We start from the raw sequence: 21425 nt of genomic DNA on the forward strand, positions 1-21425 counted from the left end.
GGGCTCCCTGCTCGGCGGGGAGTCTGCTTCTCCCTCTGACCCTCCTCCCTCTCATGCTCTCTGTCTCTCATTCTCTCTCTCGCAAAAAAAAAAAAAAAAAAATCTCCCCATCAAAACCAAACTAAGCCAAACAACACTCCAATTTGGGAACATAATCATATAATACCTGCTTGGCAAAAATGTATGGTTGGCTATAGAACAGAAAGAACCATGTAAATTCAAACTATTGCCTCTTAATCCTTTAATTAGACTGAGTCCTTGAGAAGGAAGCACAGTTGTTACTGAAGGAAATCAAGAGCAAAAACAGACTGTGACACCTACACACACGTAACAATGTATTCGAATAAATATGAGTAAACACTCAGGCTGAAGGGTTCACAGTCTAAAAAGAAATTTATTTGTTTATGAGAGCCATGATTTGGGACATCAGAAAGTTCTCCAGGGATGTGTTGGGAAAAATGTGGTGAGAGGGCGAGACTCAGCAACCCACAGGCATGTCAAAAGATGTGCACAAACTCTCTTGAGTGAACTCTGCTCTGACTTCAGGCCAAAGGTGTTTACTTGCAGGGCCCTGACCGCTGAATGGCTGGAAGGCCCTGGCTCGAGAGAATTTATTCGGAACCTTTCTTCTTCTTCTTCTTCTTCACTGGTATGTCATGTAATGTAGCGTCTACTGCTTCCTCAACTTGCTTTTGTAGCTTTTTCTCTCTCCTTTTTTTGGGCTTTGGGGTAATGTCCTGGTCATCAGGGGGCCACACACAATCCTCTCCATCCTCAGCAGAAACACCAGAATTCTCATCCCAACAAGGGTCTCCGAGCTGCCGTTCAACTTGGTCTCTCTTCTTCTTGGCCTGGGGTTCGGTGTAAGTCTCCATATTTTTATCTTTTGCCCCTTTCTTTCTCTTCTTTCCCCGTTTTCTTTCTATTCGGTTCTCTGCAAGGTCAGGCTCTGCTGCTATGACCTGTGGCTTATTCTTTAGCTCCGCCATCCGCTTGGCAAAGTACTCCTGGATGGTGAAGGCACTGGTCGTTGTAGTGGAGGATGCATTCCCATCTGGAGTGGCAGGGCTGGAATCATCATCCTAAGGTGGGGAAAAAAGTTAAAACCAATTAAGCCTCAACTGTTGACTCCTCACAGCATCTTGGAGGACTGAACATGGAGCTACTCGCACTGGGCAGGAGGAGACCAGGCTGAGCGCCCAGCTTCCACCATGTCTCTTTATCTCCCCTTTGGCAGAGCTCAACTGCAAAGCACAGAACAAGGTGGCCAGACACTTTGGTTGAATACTGTATGTATTCAAACAGACATAAGCTAACTTTATAAGTGAACTGGCAAGTCACCTACATGGAATTCTGAGTAAACAGCTGCTTAGCAACAATGTTGTACCTGATGACTAAGTACCTAGAATCTCCCTTAAAGGGGCGCCTGGGTGGCTCAGTCGTTAAGCGTCTGCCTTCGGCTCAGGTCATGATCCCAGGGTCCTGGGATCGAGCCCCGCATCGGGCTCCCTGCTTGGCGGGAAGCCTGCTTCTCCCTCTCCCACTCCCCCTGCTTGTGTTCCTGCTGTTGCTCTCTCTCTCTGTCAAATAAATAAATAAAATCTTTAAAAAAAAAAAATCTCCCTTAAAAACATAGGGACACTAAAGAAGATAGCAGGAAGGGAAGAATGAAGGGGGGGGAATTGGAGGAGGAGACAAACCATGAGAGACTATGGACTCTGAGAAACTGAGGGTTCTAGAGGGGAGGGTGGTGGGGGGATGGGTTAGCCTGGTGATGGGTATTAAAGAGGGCACGTTCTGCATGGAGCACTGGGTGTTATACGCAAACAATGAATTATAGAACACTACATCAAAAACTAATGATGTAATGTATGGTGATTAACATAATAATAAAAAAAAAACATAGGGACACTGAAGTCCTCCAGCTTTGTGATTTTGTCGGACACCTATTTCAGCTCTGTTATGGATTACACAGGTCTCTGTGCATTGACCTGGAAGCATAGATGACCCATGGATATGCTAGCCCTTCCTGTAACAGGAGCCCAATGCCAACCCAGAACTGGGTGTGTCAGGAACACCTGTGTCCTCCACAGGCAGAACGTGGTCCTCCAAAAGAGAATGCACCAAGGTTGGAAGTGCAAGTGTTCCCTCCTCCACCCATCAAGAACAGGTTAGCACGGGGAACCCTTCTTCCCTCGGCTGAGGGCGGGGAGAAAGGAGATGGCCCCATCCTTACTCCAACCTGGATTAGATACTCATGGCTGTGTTAGTCTTGTTTCCAAATGTGAAGAATTACTCACTCATAACAGCTGGGATTAAGTGAGGTTTACATTTTAATTTTAAATAAATACATTCAGCTGTAAGGCTTCAGAAGCGAGAAAATTCCTAACTTAATGGCCTGGGATAAAAAATGAAATGCTACTACCATCATATGGGTTGTGGCTGGCTGGCAGCCAAGAGGATGAAAATGTGTGAGAGAAAACTAAGTACGTACAAGATGAAGAATATAAGGACTGCTTCACGTAAAGTCAATGTTTAGAGTAACTATGTCCACAGAAACTTTTTTGAAATAATCAAGCCATTAGACAATAATGCTAAACCTGGGTTTTCATAATAACCTGGCTTCTTTTCATATTTACTTATTTGCACAGAAGAGCCTGGTTGTTCGACCCTTTTATGTTGGAAGGGTGGGAAAATGCTTTTCTGAATAAATCCGTTTCCAAATTAGGATTCTATATATTATTCTCAACTCAGGCAAAGTTCTGCCTATGCAGCTAACTTTATTACAAACCAACACATATAAATGGACCATGCATTTTCTTGATACAGAACTCAAAAATCAGCTCAGTGGAATCAACATAGCATCCTTTTTGAAATTCCAGCAGAATCAATACTCCATCGATGAACAACTGGGCTTTGAGTGGCCACTGCCCCAGAGAGCTCTAACGAAAGGGTACCTTACCAACAACATCACAACTTATCCAATTAACACAAACCTTACTTTACTCAGAGCTAATAACACAAAATTGTGTGGTCAATTTTTAAAATTTCAAAATGTAAAATGCAGAACATATGGAATAAACCAACTAAGCCTTAGGAAGAAGTTCAAATGTTACCTATCAGCACTCAATTCTAGCTGCAATCCCATCAGGTAATTTTGCAAAAAAATTAAAAACAGCTGCCCCAGGAGAACGAAACAAGGTCCCTTGTGTTTTTAATTCCTTAACTGCTGAAAAAGCTGAATTCCGCATAGCAGAATGAGAAATCTTCTCAAGGTCTCCTGGTGCTAGCTAATCCCAGTTTGATGGGCAAGAATACTCTTGCCTTCCATTTAAGGGCACAGAGCCACACCCAGACAGTAGACAGTCTGTGAAGGTGGCCCATTTATGGTCTCATTTAGTTTCACGGCATTAAAAGGAGTTTATCTTATGCGGGCCAACTCTTCTGGTGTCTGAGGAACTGAAATTTAAATTATATCCTATGGCTCCTTACCTTGCTCACCTATGCATTACCTCCTGAATTCCTGCTTTTAACAGTTAAATCACAGGAACTAATTGCTGGTATTAATCACACTTTTAATTATTAGGAAATATAAGACTATCTTTGAGTCACTTGTTGAATTCAGCAGGCCTTTCTAATTCCAGAAAATAACTATGGCTCATGATCAACTCCTTGTGGTGATAAGGATTTTAATAACCACGGGCCACTGCACACCAAGCTTAGCAGGGCATGGAGACAAGCGAGAGGAGCCAGCACCCAAATCCTATTTATCTCAAAGAAAGTGTAGGTAAAACAATGGCTTGCTGGGGAGAGCCATTTAATGCCAGGTGCAGCCACCCTCCCACACTACAGGAATGTATCTGTTTTAAAAGCCACGGAAACAGCAGGGATCAGTTGCAGATCTGATTCTTGTAGGAGCAGTGCCCAGGACTCCTACATCATAAGCTCATGTTTTGATTTTATAAATCATAAACCTAGTTTTACTACAGCAATTGTAATCCCTGTATTCTATATTCTTGGCCATAAATATGAAAGATATATACCTTTTTAAGAAAACGAAAACTTTTCATGTTTGGTTTTTATTTCAAAGTACTAAAAAAAGCAAGTTACTTCTAGTCATTTGAAACAGAGACAATTTCTATCTTTCCACATTTCCATTAATCATATAATACAACTTCAAAAAAAATCTGTAATGCCACACGTGACTTCTACTTTGTAAACTTTGAGAACGCACCAATTTGCTCACAGTGTTCTAAAAACTAGCCAAATAAATGACAAATAGCTTGAAAACTTCCAGTGCCATACAAAATACCACCAAGGGAGGTATAGTTCTTACTAAACATTTGATTTAAGCTTAGGGATTCAGGAAACTTTTTTTTTTTAATTCTAATTCTTGCTGTTAACTAATGAAGGTCCTTAGGTGAATCCCATAGCTTCTCTAGGCCTGTTACCTATTATCAGGTCAAAGAAGTAGGTTAAAGGAGGTCACTTCTAAGGTCCCTTGAAGGTCTAAAACTTACTGATCTCTGAAGAGACATTTGTGCTGGCCATTCCTCAGTGATGCAAGAGAGCAGAGAAGGTACAGGGAGGCAGTACAAGCAGGCAGGAGAGATGAGCCCTGTTCATAGCAAACCACCACCGCAACTGTCAAGCCAAGATGCCACGGTAAGACCAACATGCCCACAGCCTACCTGTGGAAAAAACATTTCTACACCACCTATGAGAAAGCATGCCAGTCAAAAAGCAGATCCAGTAATACCATTCAGAAGAGCTGAAAGAGCCAAATACTATTTTGTACTGAAGAGTTGTTAAGAATGTGTTTAAAAGGACACTATACAGAGGCTAAAATCAATAAAAGCAACAAATTAGAGCAACTAGTAACTGAAGGACAGATCTATTTTACACCTATATCATGGAAATCATCCCAAATACTTCTAAGAAAGGTAGTAAAAATCTAAAACTTTTAAAAATGATAATAAATTCTCTTTTTGTACTTAACAATTTTGAAGGTTCTCTTTTTCCATCCCTTGGGTTGAAAATCTCCACCGATCCTTCACATACCCTAAATTTGTGTTTTCCAAAGGCAGAGCGTGGGGGAAATGCTAATGATTTTACCCGACTGGAATCAAAACTGTGGTGGGCTTCTGGAATGAATAATGGGCAACTGCTCCCTTGGGTTTTATGCCTCCACAGTCTAAGATTCTTTAAGTCCTGGCTTGAGTGGGCCAAGAGTTTTAATAGCTGCCTAGTAATGGCATGTGCACGGGGAAATGCAGGCTTTCACTTGGGTCTTGTGAAGGATACAGGTGGGAGAGTAGTCTGTGTGGGAGCTGGGCTCTGCCCCATGGAACCCCCCAGCCTTTGTGTTGACCACAGCCTCCTGTCAGTTCCCATGGGGCAGGGACATGTCCGAATTAACTGTGCATGTCCAGGACCAAGCAGGATACCTAAGATAAGCTTTGCAAAGAAAGAGGTCCGTGGATGAGGGGAAATGGTAAGGGATTAACAAAGCAGTTTTAAAACAAACCTCTCCCTAAATTTGTAATATATCCACTGTATTGCCTTCCTTTTCATCAAGGGTACAATTAGAGTCTTGAAATTTTTTCCACGTATTTTAGAACCTACTCTTTTTAAAAATATAAAGTGCAACAGCTTCTTGTGTTGGTCTGTTTCATGAGTTAACATTGTCTGTTCCCAGAAAACCTCAGTCTTCTCATTTCTCTCAGAGCTTATAAAAGTATGTGTTAAAAAAAAAAAATCTGATAATCGGTTTTCCCAAATGATAGCTGGGGCCTTAATTTCTATCCAAGCAATAAATATTCTGTGGGTTGGAACTCAGGAGGACCTGTTCCTCACTTCACAGAACCTCAATGGTTTAAAGCCGGAAGGGCCCTGTGGGAATGTTCCACTCAATCACAGAAGGAAACCTGACCCAATGAGGCCATATCTGGGTGTACTATAGAAAGCAGTCATCATTTCTTAGATGCCTTCAACATGCAAGTCACTTATTATCATAAGTCAGCCCATGTGACCCTCACAGCAACCGGAGGAGAGGCATTTTCTCCATTTTACAGATCAAAGCACTTAACTGCAGAAGGTCTTGGGCCGCAAGGCTGCCAGACACAAAGCCCCTTCTCTTTCCACGACGGCATCCTAACTTTTGGCCTGTGTCACACAGACTCACTTGTCACTGTTGTTCTCTTCAGAAATCATCCTAATACCGAAATGTGTATCAGTTGGTCATATAGTCCATGGACTAAGGTCCATGCTCAACTTTGACGAGGGCAGAAGGTAAACTGATGCAAAAGTTTCATGTAGAAAAAATGTCACCAGAAATACATACTACTTTCTAAACAGGAAAAAAAACAAAAAAACCCTTATGTAGTTTGCAGTTTATATAAATAAAAAATAGCCCAAAACCAGGCTGAAGAGTTTTATAATTAGTCAAATTAGCATGTAAATTCACTTAGCAAAGTGTGAGGGTTTTGAAGCAGGAAGTAAAAGCTGAGTCCAACCTTCCACCTAAGGCAAGACTCCCTCGTGGACAGATGTCTTACGACTTCCAGCCAGACACCTCTAATATGGACAGTGATTACTCGGTGAGGCGGGCAGTCCCTCCTACCATTAACTTGCTTTATCTCCATTTTCTCAACAGCAACAGTTAGATTCCAGTGGTTCAACCCTATATACTTGTGCCATCCTGAAAGCTGGAGAATCTTAGGACCTAAACCTATCTCTGGCAGTTCTGAATTACCACTGGGATTGGGAGCAGCGGGACAGAATGGATGCAAAGGAAACAAGACCTTACAAAGAGAGATCCTTAGGACATCAACTATAATATACCACAATCATGTCAGGTGCCTGAAAGATGCCCAAAACTATGCATGTCAACTTTTCTCCAATGTCCACAGAATTATGAGTTTGTTGTTTCTCTTAGAGCCTCTCTAGAGGCTCTGCAGCTCAATGAGCTATCTGCTCAAGCACCTCTGGGTTCACAGTCCTCTGTGCCTTTCAAACATGTATACTAAGATGGATTAACAGCAAAATGCCCAAATAAAAAGGATTCTCTTTATTGTTCTCAGGAGGATGTTGTTAGTATCTTTCAGGGCAGGAAAACAGAACAGTTGGGTTGAGAATTCAGTGAGGTGTTTGGGGCAACTGCACTATACATATAAAATCTTAACTTATGATAGATTAGGCCAGCGATAAAAGTCTTTCAGCTCACTGGCCTCTCTCATATGTCACTGCTCATCTTAAGTGACAAGATGACTGAAGCCTTTTGATTTCCATGTTAAAACACAAGAGGTCAGGCTGCAACAGTAATCCTTCAATGAACTTTCCTCATCGAAAGAAAAAGTAGACACCCAGAGCTCAAAAGTAATGGATTTAGCAACTGTTGTTACTAGCTCTGACAGCTGGTGCCTATGATGAGCAAATGCTCATTTCCACTCTCTTCTATCGTCAGCTGGGGCTGGAGCAGTCTGCAAAGTTAAGGAAGCTTGGCCAGTGAGTGCTTTGGAAGAACATTTTGTATCTTTTCCAAATTTTTCAGCAGGACAGTTCTGACAAACACAAATTATGTTTTAGATGTACTCCTGGGATGTAGAAATTGCACCCATTCATTTTGGACAGAGAGAAAGTCATGAAGTGATTTCATCACTTACGGGATGAAGGCACTGCTGGAATATGTATGCGCTAGAGCCTCTGCCAACAGATGGGGCAGAAAGGGCTGACACAGTCACTCATTATGTGGGCCAAGGATGCTCTTGCAGATCCTTTATACATAGTCAGGTGCATCACCTTCTTGAAGATGGAGTACAAAACTGCCTCCTTCAACAAGGCTGATCCCTTGTGAAACATCCTCTCTTGTTTACTGTCTGTGACTAGCAATTAATGAGTTACTTCTATTTTCTGATTTTTTATAATTCACCGTGTAAGCATCTTCCCAGGGAAATGTTAAGTTCCTTGAGGACAGAGACCATTTCTACTTCATTTATATTCGGCACACACTCTCCAAGGAGGAACAATGACATGGTAAGTGCTCAAGGAGAGCACAAAAGACACCAAACCCACGCAGATTAAGGCTGGGATATACCCTCACTACCCACCCACTGAGCCATAAGCTTTGTATTTATTGGTAGAGATCTGTCTGCACGCTGGGCAGGCCTAATGCCTAGAAGGCGCTTGGAAGGGCAGGAAGGAGAGAGTCAGCATTTTGCAGTATATATTCTTCCCATCCAGATGAAACCATTCCCTTCGCATCAGATGCCGCCACGCCTCATGGTGCACCCTGCTTCTCTAACGACTTAGAGTGATCAGCCAGTTACCTCCTGTGGCCCTTAGGGATTCAGAGGAGCTCAGTCAATAGATGCACACACTTCTCTGGTCTGTTACTCCACAAGTGACTGCAGTCACCTCCCAGGAGATAATTGGAAAAAAAAAAATATGTGCCATGTTGTATGAGAACTGTCACATGCACTCTGTGGGACTGGCAGAACACAGCAACAAAACAGCCTGGATGGGCTGAATTGTTCTTGTCATCAAAAGAAAAGGCTGGACAGCAAGAGAGTGCTAGGGCACATCAGAGGCAAAGGTAGGAGCTTATTCTAAGACAAACAGCTGGATGAAAGTTCCACTATAAGCCCCTGGCTGCAAGTTGTTAAGGTACAGCCTATGTTGTATCTTGCGCTGAAAATACAACCTGGGAAAGCCCGTTTCTAGAGAGTCATCAGAATTCGTTTGTCTCCAAAGGTTAAGCTAAGCAGTGATCAATACTGTTAGTCAGAAAGCAGGAATTGTGCCGCTGTGCCAACATTTCTCTCCTTGCTTTCCATGTACCTTTTGGTTTCCATATAATTGAAGACATTTAGTGTTTTCCTGACAAAGAGCTGTTTCTGCACTCACGAAAAGTTTATTCAAATGTGAAATCTTGTGTGTGTGTATGTGTGTGTTTCAAGATCTCCATCACTCACATCTGGAGTTAGGCTAAACACACAGTTTCAGTTGTAACCAGTCTTAGGGAATCTGACTGGGAAACACAACTGCTTTTAGTATTAGAAAGCATCGCAAGAGTTAAGAACAAATACAAAACCCACCTGACTGAAGAGAAATTTTGATTAAAAGTTGGGTTAAAAATAAAAAATATAATATCGACAGTAGAATTACGCAGCAACTCAACTGGAAAACACCTAGACTCACTGTGTATGGGGGGGGCAGGTGTGCACATACAAACAGGTTCTAGGAACCCAAGGCATGTATTAGAAGCCCACTCTGCAGGGGCTCCAGGAGAGTGCTCTCTGGGACAGGGTTGGCAAACTATGGCTCATGGGCCAAATCCATCCTGCTGCTGATCTCTGAACACCTCGCAAGTTAAAAAAAAGGGTTTTATATTTTAGGGGTGCCTGAGTGGCTCAGTCGGTTAAGTGTCCGACTCTTGATTTCAGCTCAGGTCATGATCTCAGGGCTGTGAGCACTGCACTCAACACAGAATCTGCTTGAGATTCTCTCTCTCCCTCTGCCCCTCCCTCCAATAAATAAATAAATAAATAAAATCTTTTAAAAAAGGTTTTTACAATTTTAAATGGTTGGGGGAAAAATCAAAAGACTATCTTATGACTTGTGAAAATTATGTGCATTTCAAATATCAGTGTCCATAAATAAAGTTTTGAATTTCATCAGTAAAGAATTTGTGGAAGTTTGTTTTCTCTCTAGTATATAAACATAATAGATGCTAAGTATTTGCTGAACAAATAAATGAATAAATTTATTATCAAATATCTGCTTTTGGAAGTGTTAGATGCTTTTGAAGTATACACACATACACACACATATACAGACACATATACATGCACATACATATGGAATTGGGGGGCTTTGGGTTTGATGGGAGTTCTCAATGTCCATCACTTGCTACCTTCCTGAATTAATGCTGGTGAATGGTAGAGAGGGTGCTAACTGCTGTCTGATTTCAAGCAGCAAAGGATGGTAGACAAGGAGAAAGTCTGGTGATGAAGCGATCGGACATCAAAGAGAACTCTCAACACCCTATAAACCTAAAGAGATAACTTTCTAATAATTAGGCATTAGAACTTTGCTTGGAATTTACAAATTCAGACAAATAAATGGACATCTCAGAAAATAATGGAGAACTGGAAGGGACAAAATATCTTGCTCTGCACTGAACAACAGCAGAGCAATACAAATGATGCCGAATTCCTCATATGAAGGCCAATGCTAACAAAGCTGTTCATTTCTTTTTTTTTTTTTTTCCTTTTGCCTTGTCAGCTGCTCCAATTACCATTCATTAAGAAAAGCCAACATAAACATGTTTTAAAAGGATGATTCTCTATGGCAACAACTTCTCAAGTAACTGACATCAAAACTACTGAAAAGAGTCATAACCTCTGGGGAAAAAGAGGGGGAAGAAAAGAGGAGCAGGTTTCCTGCCCCCCTGAAAGGTCCTAAGGCTTGGAAAGTTGCAGTGACTCATGAGACATTTCACAACATACTAGCCCTTATAAGATAAACGAGGCTCCTCCAAAGCTAGAAATGATCAAGGTGACACAGACACCAACTTCTTTCTGAATGAAGTCTAAAAATAATCCAAACTGACTATATTTTATAATTCTAGGTCAACTGGTTCTCTTCGCTGCTCTCTGGAGCAGGACAAGTAGCTTTTATCCGTAGTTGAAGGTTAGTATTTGAATCTTGAAGGACAGAAGCAGAGGCTACCTGAGGATCTGTCTCTTCCATCTTTACTCCACAGAAGACTTGAAAATTGCTTAGGAATCATGAAAACTCATGCTGAGGCTCCTTATTACAGAAAGCATAGCATTTTTTGAAGAGTTCAGAGAATCTAGTACTTTAAAACTAGGATTAGAGGAAGAATAGTTATCTGGAATAGTCAAGATTACTTTCAAGAGAAAGGTAAATTAATTTAGGTAAATGAAGTCACTAACAAAACAGAGTCCCTTCCCTCAGTTCTTGTGTATTATATAAGGTTAACCCTTCCATACTCTTTTTAATTGACCAGAAATCAAAATAACAATTAAAAGCATTTAAAAATGCCCTTTAGGAGTAAATCTGGTAAGGCAAAATAATTCTATGTTTAAAGGATATTTAAGTTATTAGTAAGAGTAAATTAAATTCTGAACTCATTGAATCACGTAATAAAAGTAAATGACACAAAAATACGATCTTGAAAAGGCTCAAGTCCAAAGATTTGGCCATCCCGTCCCTCATGAACAGCCACTGAACAGCTACTATTTACCTGACCAGGGTTGGGACCTAGACAAGGAGCTCTCAGTCCAAGGAGACAGACTGTAAAAAACTAGTATTAATAAAAAATGAGACCTAGGTAGATCTAATGTAAGTGGTCTTCCCACCACCACAACAAAAATTAAAATTAAAAAAAAAAATACACTGGGAGAATTTATTTTTAGAATAAAGAGAAACTAAATGATAAAACCAACTACAAAACAACTCAGTTCAACAAACCCCTAACTGATTGAATGGAGACCATAATTCTAAAACGTTCATAGAAAATCAATTACCCATCAGGGAAATTCAAATCAAAACCACATTGAGATACCACCTTACACCAGTTAGAATGGCAAAAATTAACAAGGCAGGAAACAACAAATGTTGGCGAGGATGTGGAGAAAGGGGAACCCTCTGACACTGTTGGTGGGAATGTTAGTTGGTACAGCCACTCTGGAAAACAGTATGGAGGTTCCTCAGAAAGTTAAAAATAGAGCTACCCTACCACCCAGCAGTTGCACTACCAGGTATTTACCCCAGAGATACAGATGTAGTGAAAAGAAAAGGCACATGCACCCCAATGTTGTTCATAGCAGCAATATCCACAATAGCCTGTGGAAGGAGCCGAGATGCCCTTCAACAGATGAAAGATAAAGAAGACATGGTTCATACATACAATGGAATATTACTGGGCCATCAGAAAGGATGAATACCCACCATTTGCATCAACATGGATGGGACTGGAGGGGATTATGCTAAGTGAAATAAGTCAACCAGAGAAAGACAATTATCATATGGTTTCACTCATATGTGGAACATAAGCAGTAGCATGGAGGACAATGGGGAAGGAAGGGAAAACTGAAGAGGGGAGTATCAGAGAGGGTGACGAACCATGAGAGACTATGGACTCTGGGAAACAAACTGAGGGTTTCAGAGGGGAGGGGAGTGGGGGGATGGGATAGCCGGGTGATGGGCATTAAGGAGGGCACGTATTGGGATGAGTACTGGGTGTTATACGCAACTAATGAATCACTGAACACTACATCAAAAACTAATGATGTACTGTATGGTGGCTAACGTAACATAATAAAAAACTAAATTAATTAACAAAAAGATAATAAACATTATTGCTACTATAAACACAATCCTTCTGTGTTATTATGCATATTAAATATAGAATCAGTTTTATGCAAGCTATAATTTTTTTTATTTTATAAGGAAGAATGATAATATCTTAAAAGTTTAAGCAAAAAAGTACAAGTAATGCCACCTCCCTACCTGGTTCCATAAAGTAAGCCCTGCTTCTTGTTTTTGTCCCTAACTGGCTCTGCATCCGTGGAGATGCAATGCCCTATAGCACTGTGCTTCTTAAAATATCAGGGGTGAAGGGCCCATTGTTTTTTTTTTTAAATCTCCAATCCATTGTGGACCAACACTTTTGTAAACAGACCACGACTATTTACTAAATAAAGAAAATAAAGTAAAATAGAATACAATAAAATATTAAAAAATACTTTGAAAATGAAATTTTAAAAAGACATAAAAAACACAAGTTCCAATTTATGAAACTTAATATCAAGCTATAAAAGTTTCTAAATGCTTACTCTAACTTCTGTCCTTGTCATGAGCTGGTCTGTGGACCATACTGTGAGTGGCAGTGGTATAAAGTGTTAGCTACCAAAGGAAAGAATGAAAAGGTACTGAGTTCAATGTAGTGCAAGTGGCAATCACCCAAGTGTCAAAAAAATCTGACTCACATCTGACAGAATGTGTGATCTTGGACAAGTCACTGGCCTTTTGCGCCTCAAAGCGAATCATTTGCAAAACAAGGAAGTAGGGCTACTCAGTTACTTTTCTCCAACACAGTTTTGCACTGTGTGTTGTTCTTCAAATGAAATTTAAACAGAGGCCAATATGTAACACAACAGAACTGTGTTTGAGGTGGGGTTAGGGGAACCCAAAGCTCCTGTCCTAAACCTCCTCTCCCCTGGTAAGGCCCCTGAGGCATCTCTGAGGAACTCCAAGGGCTCTATGTGGAGTTGGAAAAAAGACAGCTATGTTTTTTAAGGTCTGTTACAATTCTAACATTCTAACATGCTGTAGCCTTGAGAATTTCACAGCACTCACTCAGAGTCAGGAGACTAAGAAGCTTTCAAGAATACAATCAGGTCTTTGCTATTATATATATATACACAATTCTTAAAGTTGTCATTAACGTTTAGAATTCTAGCAACTGGCTGTCAGAAGTGTCCAGTGAACAATTTCTTCCAAAAATGGTAACGAAGCATCAAGCCCGGTCTTCTTAATACCGTAAAGCCTTGCAAACTGGGTCCTGAGGTTCCAGGTGATTCAGAATGATGCCATTCTTCCTGCTTCACCTGGTGGGCTCCAAAGAGGACCCAGAGGGGAGATGGTGATGCCCAGACCCACATCACCAATGTCCCTGCAGACTATCGCATGAGAAGCGAAGTATCGCCTTCTCACCAGCCATGGCCACGCTCTAACCCAAAGGAAGGTTCCTTTTCAAACTATTTTCATTACATCACAGGATGAAAATCTGGGAGAGAATGTTATTTCTGTTTTCCTGGCAGGACAGAAGGGTAGAAGGAAAAATGAGCCAATATTTCACTCTTCTCTTCCAACACTGGGCCATCTGTGTGTCAATTTCTTATTATCACAAAAGCTCTCAAAACCATTTGCTTGATCTGTCAACAAACAAAAAGCCAAATCTAATCCTTTCAGTCCAAACCTACGCCCTGGCAAAAGTCTAAACAAACAAAACAGTCCAGTGACTTACAACTCTTGGGTTGTTTTGGTAGTCCTTCCCTTCACCCCCTACTTCTTTTTCTTTTCTTCCTCTTTAATGAGTGTCTGATTATAAATTGGGTTTGTTAACTATAAGACAATATAAATTTTTACTGGTACTAAAACAACTTTCAAAAAAGCAATGACCCACTTTCTCCTTTCTGGCTCTTACAGAAAGTAGAGGCAGGTCCCCCAAACCCTGTTTGAAGTCCTTGCTGCCAGGAGATGGTCGGTTTATGTCTCTTGTCCTAGGACAGGAAAAGGATGCACTCTCGGCACCGTGTGCTAGGGAGAGATAAGGCCAGAGATTTCTGTCCTCAGCACCTTATCAGCTTTTCCTGCTACTTTCCAGAGCAGACAGCACCATGACTGGCAATAAACTAAACTAGTCTGGGGGGGGTGGGGAGGGGCTGGGTTTGTGAGCAGCTTGAGATTGGAGGGAGGGGGAAGGTAGGAAGGGGTATAAAATGAGGAAAAGAGATGAAGTTTTTAATATATCTTAAAATGGTTTGGCCCAAATAAAATTGCCCGTCCCCTCCTTTTTAAACACATTTGTTTTATCTCTCTTTTTGCTAAAACCGCTGTAACAGGGATGAAAGGTTTTTTAAGAACTTCCTTTCTGGTTGGAATGCACCACCACTGTCCTTGCTTTGAGCCCTGCCCCTAACTGCCTTGTGCTACTGGCCCCTGGGCACGTAGCACAAGACCCATCTGCTGTCTATGCTCTGACAGGGGCCTATAAACCGTAGGCTGCAGAGTGCTTTCTCGGGGCACACGTGCCTCATTTAGACAACTCGTGTTTTCTGCGGCCAATTCCATTTCCATGTTGCAGAGGAACAAGCAAGGCTATGAGAGACTCCTCCAAACACAGAAGGATGTCACTGGTGGTCTCTTTCTGCAACAAATCACACCTGTGAATCCAAGAAGGCTTCTATGCTTTAGAAATCCTGGTCATTTTCCAGCTGGGGAACAAAGACAGCTGCTAGAGAAGAATCTAGACTAAGCAGGGAAATTTAAAATTAGTTATGGCCTCAGTTACTTCTAATGAACTCATATGAAAGTAATACAAATTTAGCAGTCTTCTTTTTAAAACTTTTACCATGGAAATTTCCAAACATACAAAGCTGAGAAAGCAGTAAAATGAACCCAATAATACCCAATACCCAGCTTTAACCATTATCAACACATAACCATTACCAACTCTACTTCCATTAATTCAAAGCAAATCAAAGATATCATATACTTTCATCTATAAATGTTTTAGTATGTATGTCTACAAGATAACAGCTCTGAGAAAAACCTGTAACTACAACGCTATTATCACATAAAAAGATTAGCAGAAATTCTTTTACATCACTAAATATCTAGTCTGTGTTCACATTGCTTTTATTGTCTTTTAAGTTATTTCTTATTACAGTTCATTTGAATCAGTTTCCAAATAAGGTCCATATATATATTGTGATTAGTTGATATGTCTCTTGTCTTTTAGGCTATTCATTCTCATTCCCTCTTTTGTTTTTTCAATTTCTTACTGATGAAACCAAGGCATTTGTACTACAGAGTTCTCCCAGAATCTGAATTTTGCTGAATGGATCCCTGTGGTATGGTATGGGTTAACATGTTCCTGTCTCACGGATGTCCTGTAAAGTTAAATCTAGAGGCAGCTTTATTTTCTAATGCAGCACTTCTCCAATACAGCATGTTGCTTTATGAAAAACTGGGATGGATTCATGGTTAAGTAAGCTTGGGAAACAAACCTATGCAATTCCTCCCTTTGATTCACAATGCACACTATCATCTGAGATATCTAGTAGTTGTTAAACTTGAGAACTTCCCAAACTTATTTCACTTTGGAACCCTTTTTGGCATAAAATTCATTGACATCCCATGGAATTAGTGTTCTGCTTAACCTGCTTTAAGAAGGTCTGTTCACACAGATACTGCCATGATCTAGATAAGATGAGTAGTTCTCCTGATTAAATCTTACAGCTAAATCTTTGATTTACCTTGTTCTAAGGGGGCAGGCTTTTACCAATGAACCATACCTTTTATGCAAAACTGGCAGACACCTGGAAGGGAAGTGATAAGAGGACCAGACAAGCATTCTGTCATGAACAACCACTTGCTAGGTGACTTTGGGAGGAGAGGCTAGCTCTTCCCTAGATATCCCATTATTGACATGGGACTATCCATTCCCAGGCTTAGTCAGAAATATCACTCTTCCATCTTGTAATGGAAGGTGACAGAGAAATAACATGTCCCAAATCACACAAGTACGTATGTATCAAGTTTTAAGACTGTCTATACTCTAATCATTTTCTTTTTAGGATTATGTGCAAGCATTAAGAACTATATAATTTGACCAGCTGGATAATCAGGGTGAAGATCTTAGAACCAGGTTCCACTTAAAAGTTGGTGCAGAGTACAGAGTTCAACTACAGAATAATGAGTAATTTCTAATATAATCAAGAGGATAAAAATGGAGAACATAATCAAGAATCAATGAACATATAACAAAATTCAAATTTAAGAAAGCAATTCCTAAAAATAAAATGAAATAAATACATGTGATTATTCATCAGTGTTAAATACCTACACAGAACGGAATTCCAAATGACCTTAAAACACCGTAATTCGACCATACATACCCTAATGGGATACATCCAAAGGACAAAAAGAAATGGTAAAACAAAACAAAAAACCCTTCAATCTATTTTTTTTTTGATAATCAAGTTATCGATGTTATTCTGTAACTATCATGTATGTAAAGGGAAATAAACAAGTAAGTATAATAATAGTATAATGCTTTTATTTCTAGAATCCATAGATTCCAAGAATTCTTACTGTGGGTAAATAAAGATAAAAGATTAATAATGTTAAGTCGTATGGTCCTGAATTTGAACCAGTAATATGAATATAAACTCATAATATATTTTATTATTAAAAAAATTATAGTTCAGGCACCTTGGGGTGGCTCAGTCAGTTAAGTGTCTGCCTTCAGCTCAGGCCATGATCCCAGGATTCTGGGATCCAGCCCCACGTCGGACTCCCTGCTCAGTCTGCTTCTCCCTCTCCCTCTGCTGCTCCCCCTGCTTGTACATGTGTTCTCTCTCTCTCTCCCTCTGTCAAATAAATAAAATCTTAAAAAAAAAAAAAAAAAATTACAGTTCTATCCATGTAACAAGGGCTAGGAACAAAGACCAACTAATGGCAAAGAGCAACCCTACAGCCCAGACTGTGGTCTCTAAACATCATTTACCACCAAAAGGAACCAGGGATAAATGGATGACTCCAAGTCTGAGGCAGCAAATGTACAAAGTAAGCCTGGGAAATCTCTTCCCAGGTAGGAAGGAATGATCAAATACCATTACAAGGTCATGTCAAAAGAATCCAGGAACCAACCTGAAGAGGCTTCCACTGGGCAAAGATGGAAAATCTTATCAATAAAAATAATAAATGCAACGCACTGAAACACAACAGATGTATTTCACTCCATGAGTGATACAAAAAAGGAAAACTCATTGCTCACTTTCAGACAATGCTAGAGAACCTCTTCTTTTTGAAAACTGGTAAATAAAGGAAACAAAATTTTATTTATTTATTACCTCAGGGTAAACAGATATGTGGAAATTTCTATTCTAAATTTCATTCTAAAATTGAAGGAAAAAAAAGAACAAGATATGGAGGGAATCCACAGATTGAAAGAAACTTAAAAGGCAAATTTGGGGCTCCTGGGTGGTTCAGTCAGCTAAGCACCTGTCTTCTGCTCTGGTCATGATCTCAGGGCCCAGGATCAATCCCTGAGTCAGGCTCTTTGCTCAGTGGGGAGTCTGCTTCTCCCTTTCCCTCTGCCCCTGCCCCCCTCCACACTCTTGCTCCCTCTTGCTTTCTCTCTCTCATAAACAAATAAAATCTTTTTTTTTTTTCTTTAAAGATGTTATTTATTTGACAGAGACAGAGCACACATGAACAGGGGGAGTGGCAGGCAGAGGGAGAAGCAGGCTGCTTGCTGAGCGAGGAGCCCAATCCGGGACTTGATCCCAGGACTCTGGGATCATGACCTGAGCCAAAGGCAGATGCTTAACCGATTAAGCCACCCAGGTGTCCCGAAATAAATAAAATTTTTTAAAAAAAGGAAAGCCAAAATGTATAACATTTTGAAAACTGAAAATGAACACTTACTGATGATAGTACACAATTATTATCAACTTTTATAGAGTATAATAATGGTCTTAGAATTATACATTTTAAGAAAGTCCTTTAACTTTTAGATATATAAGCTCAAGTACTGAAATATTTATGGATGAAATGTTATGAGTTCAGGGATTTATTTCAAAGTAACACAGAGAGAAGTGTCTGGGCTATTTGCCTCTCTCTATCTACCTTCACAGTCTAGCCATATCTGTATGCTAGTTATCCCTTAAAAGGCCCTTTGCTTTTCCAAGGATCTTTGTCTTTGTAGAGATGCTCTTCTCTCCTCCTTGCGAGGCCTTTCACCTTGGCCAACTGCTACTCCTTTAAGACGCCACACATATGTTATCTTCTTTAATCTCTGCAAGCTGAATTCATCACTACATCACATATGTCCCCAGCAATCAATGGCACAGTAATCAATGCCTTTGCTCCAGCTGATTGTGTACATCTTGACTTCCCAACTAGATAGGGACTGTGTCTTATTCACTTACTCATTTGTCATGCAACAATGCTATTGGGTGACAAGGACGAATACCTGAGTTAAACAGAAGAAGGAACTGGAAAAGTCTTAAGCTGGGGAAGTATACAGGAAGAAAACAATTAAAATAATATTTCTTAGAAGAAAAATGATGAAATAATGAGAGATTATTACACTGAAGGAGTCATAACCAAGACTCTAGGCTGAGCCTGATCCTATAGTTTCAAAGCACAGATAAACAGAAAACAGGCTCTGTTTATGGTTCACTAGTAACTGCAACTCATAGACATCTAATTTTATCTTTTAATTTTAAGAAAGTGCCAACGTATCAGTTCTAGATCTTTATAAGGAAAAAGGAGTCTAAAATAAAGTGTAACCAATGATGATAATGTGCTATGTATCATGATCCAATTCCAAGTAACGGGGATCTGTTAAAAAACAAAGTAATATGAATGGCATGCTTTTACCTCCCTAACAATCCCTTTATCCCTTTATCCCCTTAAAAGGGAGGAAGGGATGAGCATAAGGATGATAATAAAAATCAAATGATTTATTTTTTTTTTTGAGAGAGAGAGAGAGACAGAGACAGACAGGCAGCAACCTCTTCCACCTCAGCCACAGCAACTTCTTGCTAGACATACCTCCAAAGGCAAGGGAAACAAAAGCAACAATGAACTATTGGGATTTCATCAAGATAAAAAGCTTTTGCACAGCAAAGGAAACAGTCAACAAAACCAAAAGACAACTGACAGAATGGGAGAAGTTTTTGCAAATGTCTTATCAGATAAAGGGCTAGTATCCAAAATCCATAAAGAAATGATCAAACTCAACACCCAAAGAACAAATAATCCAGTCAAAAAATGGGCAGAAGACATGAAGAGACATTTCTCCAAAGGAGACTTACAAATGGTCAACAGACATATGAAAAAATGCTCAACATCACTTGGTATCAGGGAAATACAAATCAAAACCACAATGAGATACCAACTCACACCAGTCAGAATGGCTAAAATTAACAAGTCAGGAAACTACTGATGTTGGTGAGGATGAGGAGAAAGGGGAACCCTCTGACACTGTTGGTGGCAATGCAAGCTGGTACAGCCGCTCTGGAAAATAGTATGGAGGTTCCTCAAAAAGTTGAAAATAGAGCTACCCTATGACCCAGCAACTGCACTACTAGGTATTTACCCAAAAGATACAAATGTAGTATGGGGTGGCTGAGTGATAGACATTGAGGAGGGTATGTGCTATGGTGAGCACTGTGAAGTGTGCAAGACTGTTGAATCATAGATCCGTACCTCTGAAGCAAATAATACATTATATGTTAAAAAAAAAAAAAAGAAGGGGCACCTGGGTGGCTCAGTCGGTTAAGCCGCTGCCTTCGGCTCAGGTCATGATCCCAGGGTCCTGGGATCGAGCCCTGCATCAGGCTCCCTGCTCAGCGGGGAGCCTGCTTCTCCCTCTGCCTCTGCCTGCCTCTCTGCCTACTTGTTCTCTCTCTCTGTCAAATAAATAAATAAAATCTTTAAAAAAAAAAAAAAAAAGAAGATAGCAGGAGGGGAAGAATGAAGGGGGGGAAATCGGAAGGGGAGACGAACCATGGGAGACTATGGACTCTGAAAAACAAACTGAGGGTTCTAGAGGGGAGGGGGGTGGGAGGATGGGTTAGCCTAGTGATGGGTATTAAAGAGGGCACGTTCTGCATGGAAAAAAAAAAAGATACAAATGTAGTGATCTGAAGGGGCACCTGCACCCCAATGTTTATAGCAGCAATGTCCACAATAGCCAAACTATGGAAAGAGCCCAGATGTCCATCGACAGATGAATGGATAAAGAAGATGTGGTGTGTATATACACAAACACACACACACACACACACACACACACACTGGAATATTACTCAGCCATCAATGAAAAATGAAATCTTACCATTTGCAACAACGTGGATGGAACTGGAGGGTATTGTGCTAAGCTAAATAAATCAATCAGAGAAAGACAATTATCACATGATCTCACTCATATGTGGAATTTAAGAAACAAAACAGAAGATCTAGGTGAAGGAAGCGAAAAATGAATGATTTCATAATATGAAATCAGAGAGGAAGACAAACCATTAAGAGATTCAACTACAGGAAACAAACAGTTGCTGGAGGGGAGTAGGGTGGGGGGATGTGGTGACTGGGTGACGGGCATTAAAAAGGGCACATGATATAATGAGCACTGAGTGTTATACACAACTGATGAATCACTGAACTCTACCTCTGAAACTAATAATACACTATATGTTAATTAATTGAATTTTAATAAAATAAAATAAAATTTAATAGAGAGAGTGCATGCATGCATGCACAGAGGCGAGGGGCAGGGAGGGGCAGGGGGAGAAGGAGAGAATCTTAAGCAGGCTCTGCACTCAGTATGGAACCCAACGCAGGGCTCGCTCTCAAGACCCTGAGATCATGACCTGAGCCAAAATCAAGAGTTGGATGTTTAACCCACTGAGCCACCCAGGCACCCCAAAATTAAATGGCTGATTTAACTAAATGAAGTGTCAATATTTAACTTTAAAAAATATAGCAGAGGGGCTCCTGGGTGGCTCAGTCAGTTGAGTGGCTGCCTTCAGCTTGGATCATGATCCCAGGGTCCTGGGATAGAGCCTCGCATCGGGCTCCTTGCTCGGTGGGGAGCCTGC

The 21425-nt window shown here is 40.5% G+C and overlaps 1 protein-coding gene across 4 annotated transcripts in view; it reads right to left on the minus strand.

The window, feature by feature from the left end:
- Positions 1-374: 374 nt before the first annotated feature.
- The window catches only part of PINX1 (PIN2 (TERF1) interacting telomerase inhibitor 1), a 118198-nt gene continuing 97147 nt past the window's right edge, over positions 375-21425 (minus strand). For all 4 annotated transcript variants that reach the window (XM_035022665.1, XM_035022661.1, XM_035022664.1 and 1 more), the window contains exon 7: positions 375-1082. In XM_035022665.1, the coding sequence (XP_034878556.1) occupies positions 612-1082 (471 nt within the window). In that variant the 3' untranslated portion in view covers positions 375-611. The remainder of the gene's footprint in view (positions 1083-21425) is intronic.

The sequence above is a fragment of the Mirounga leonina genome, unplaced genomic scaffold (genome assembly GCF_011800145.1).
Source record: "Mirounga leonina isolate KUSES-001 unplaced genomic scaffold, KU_Mleo_1.0 Mir_176, whole genome shotgun sequence".
NCBI lineage: Eukaryota > Metazoa > Chordata > Mammalia > Carnivora > Phocidae > Mirounga > Mirounga leonina.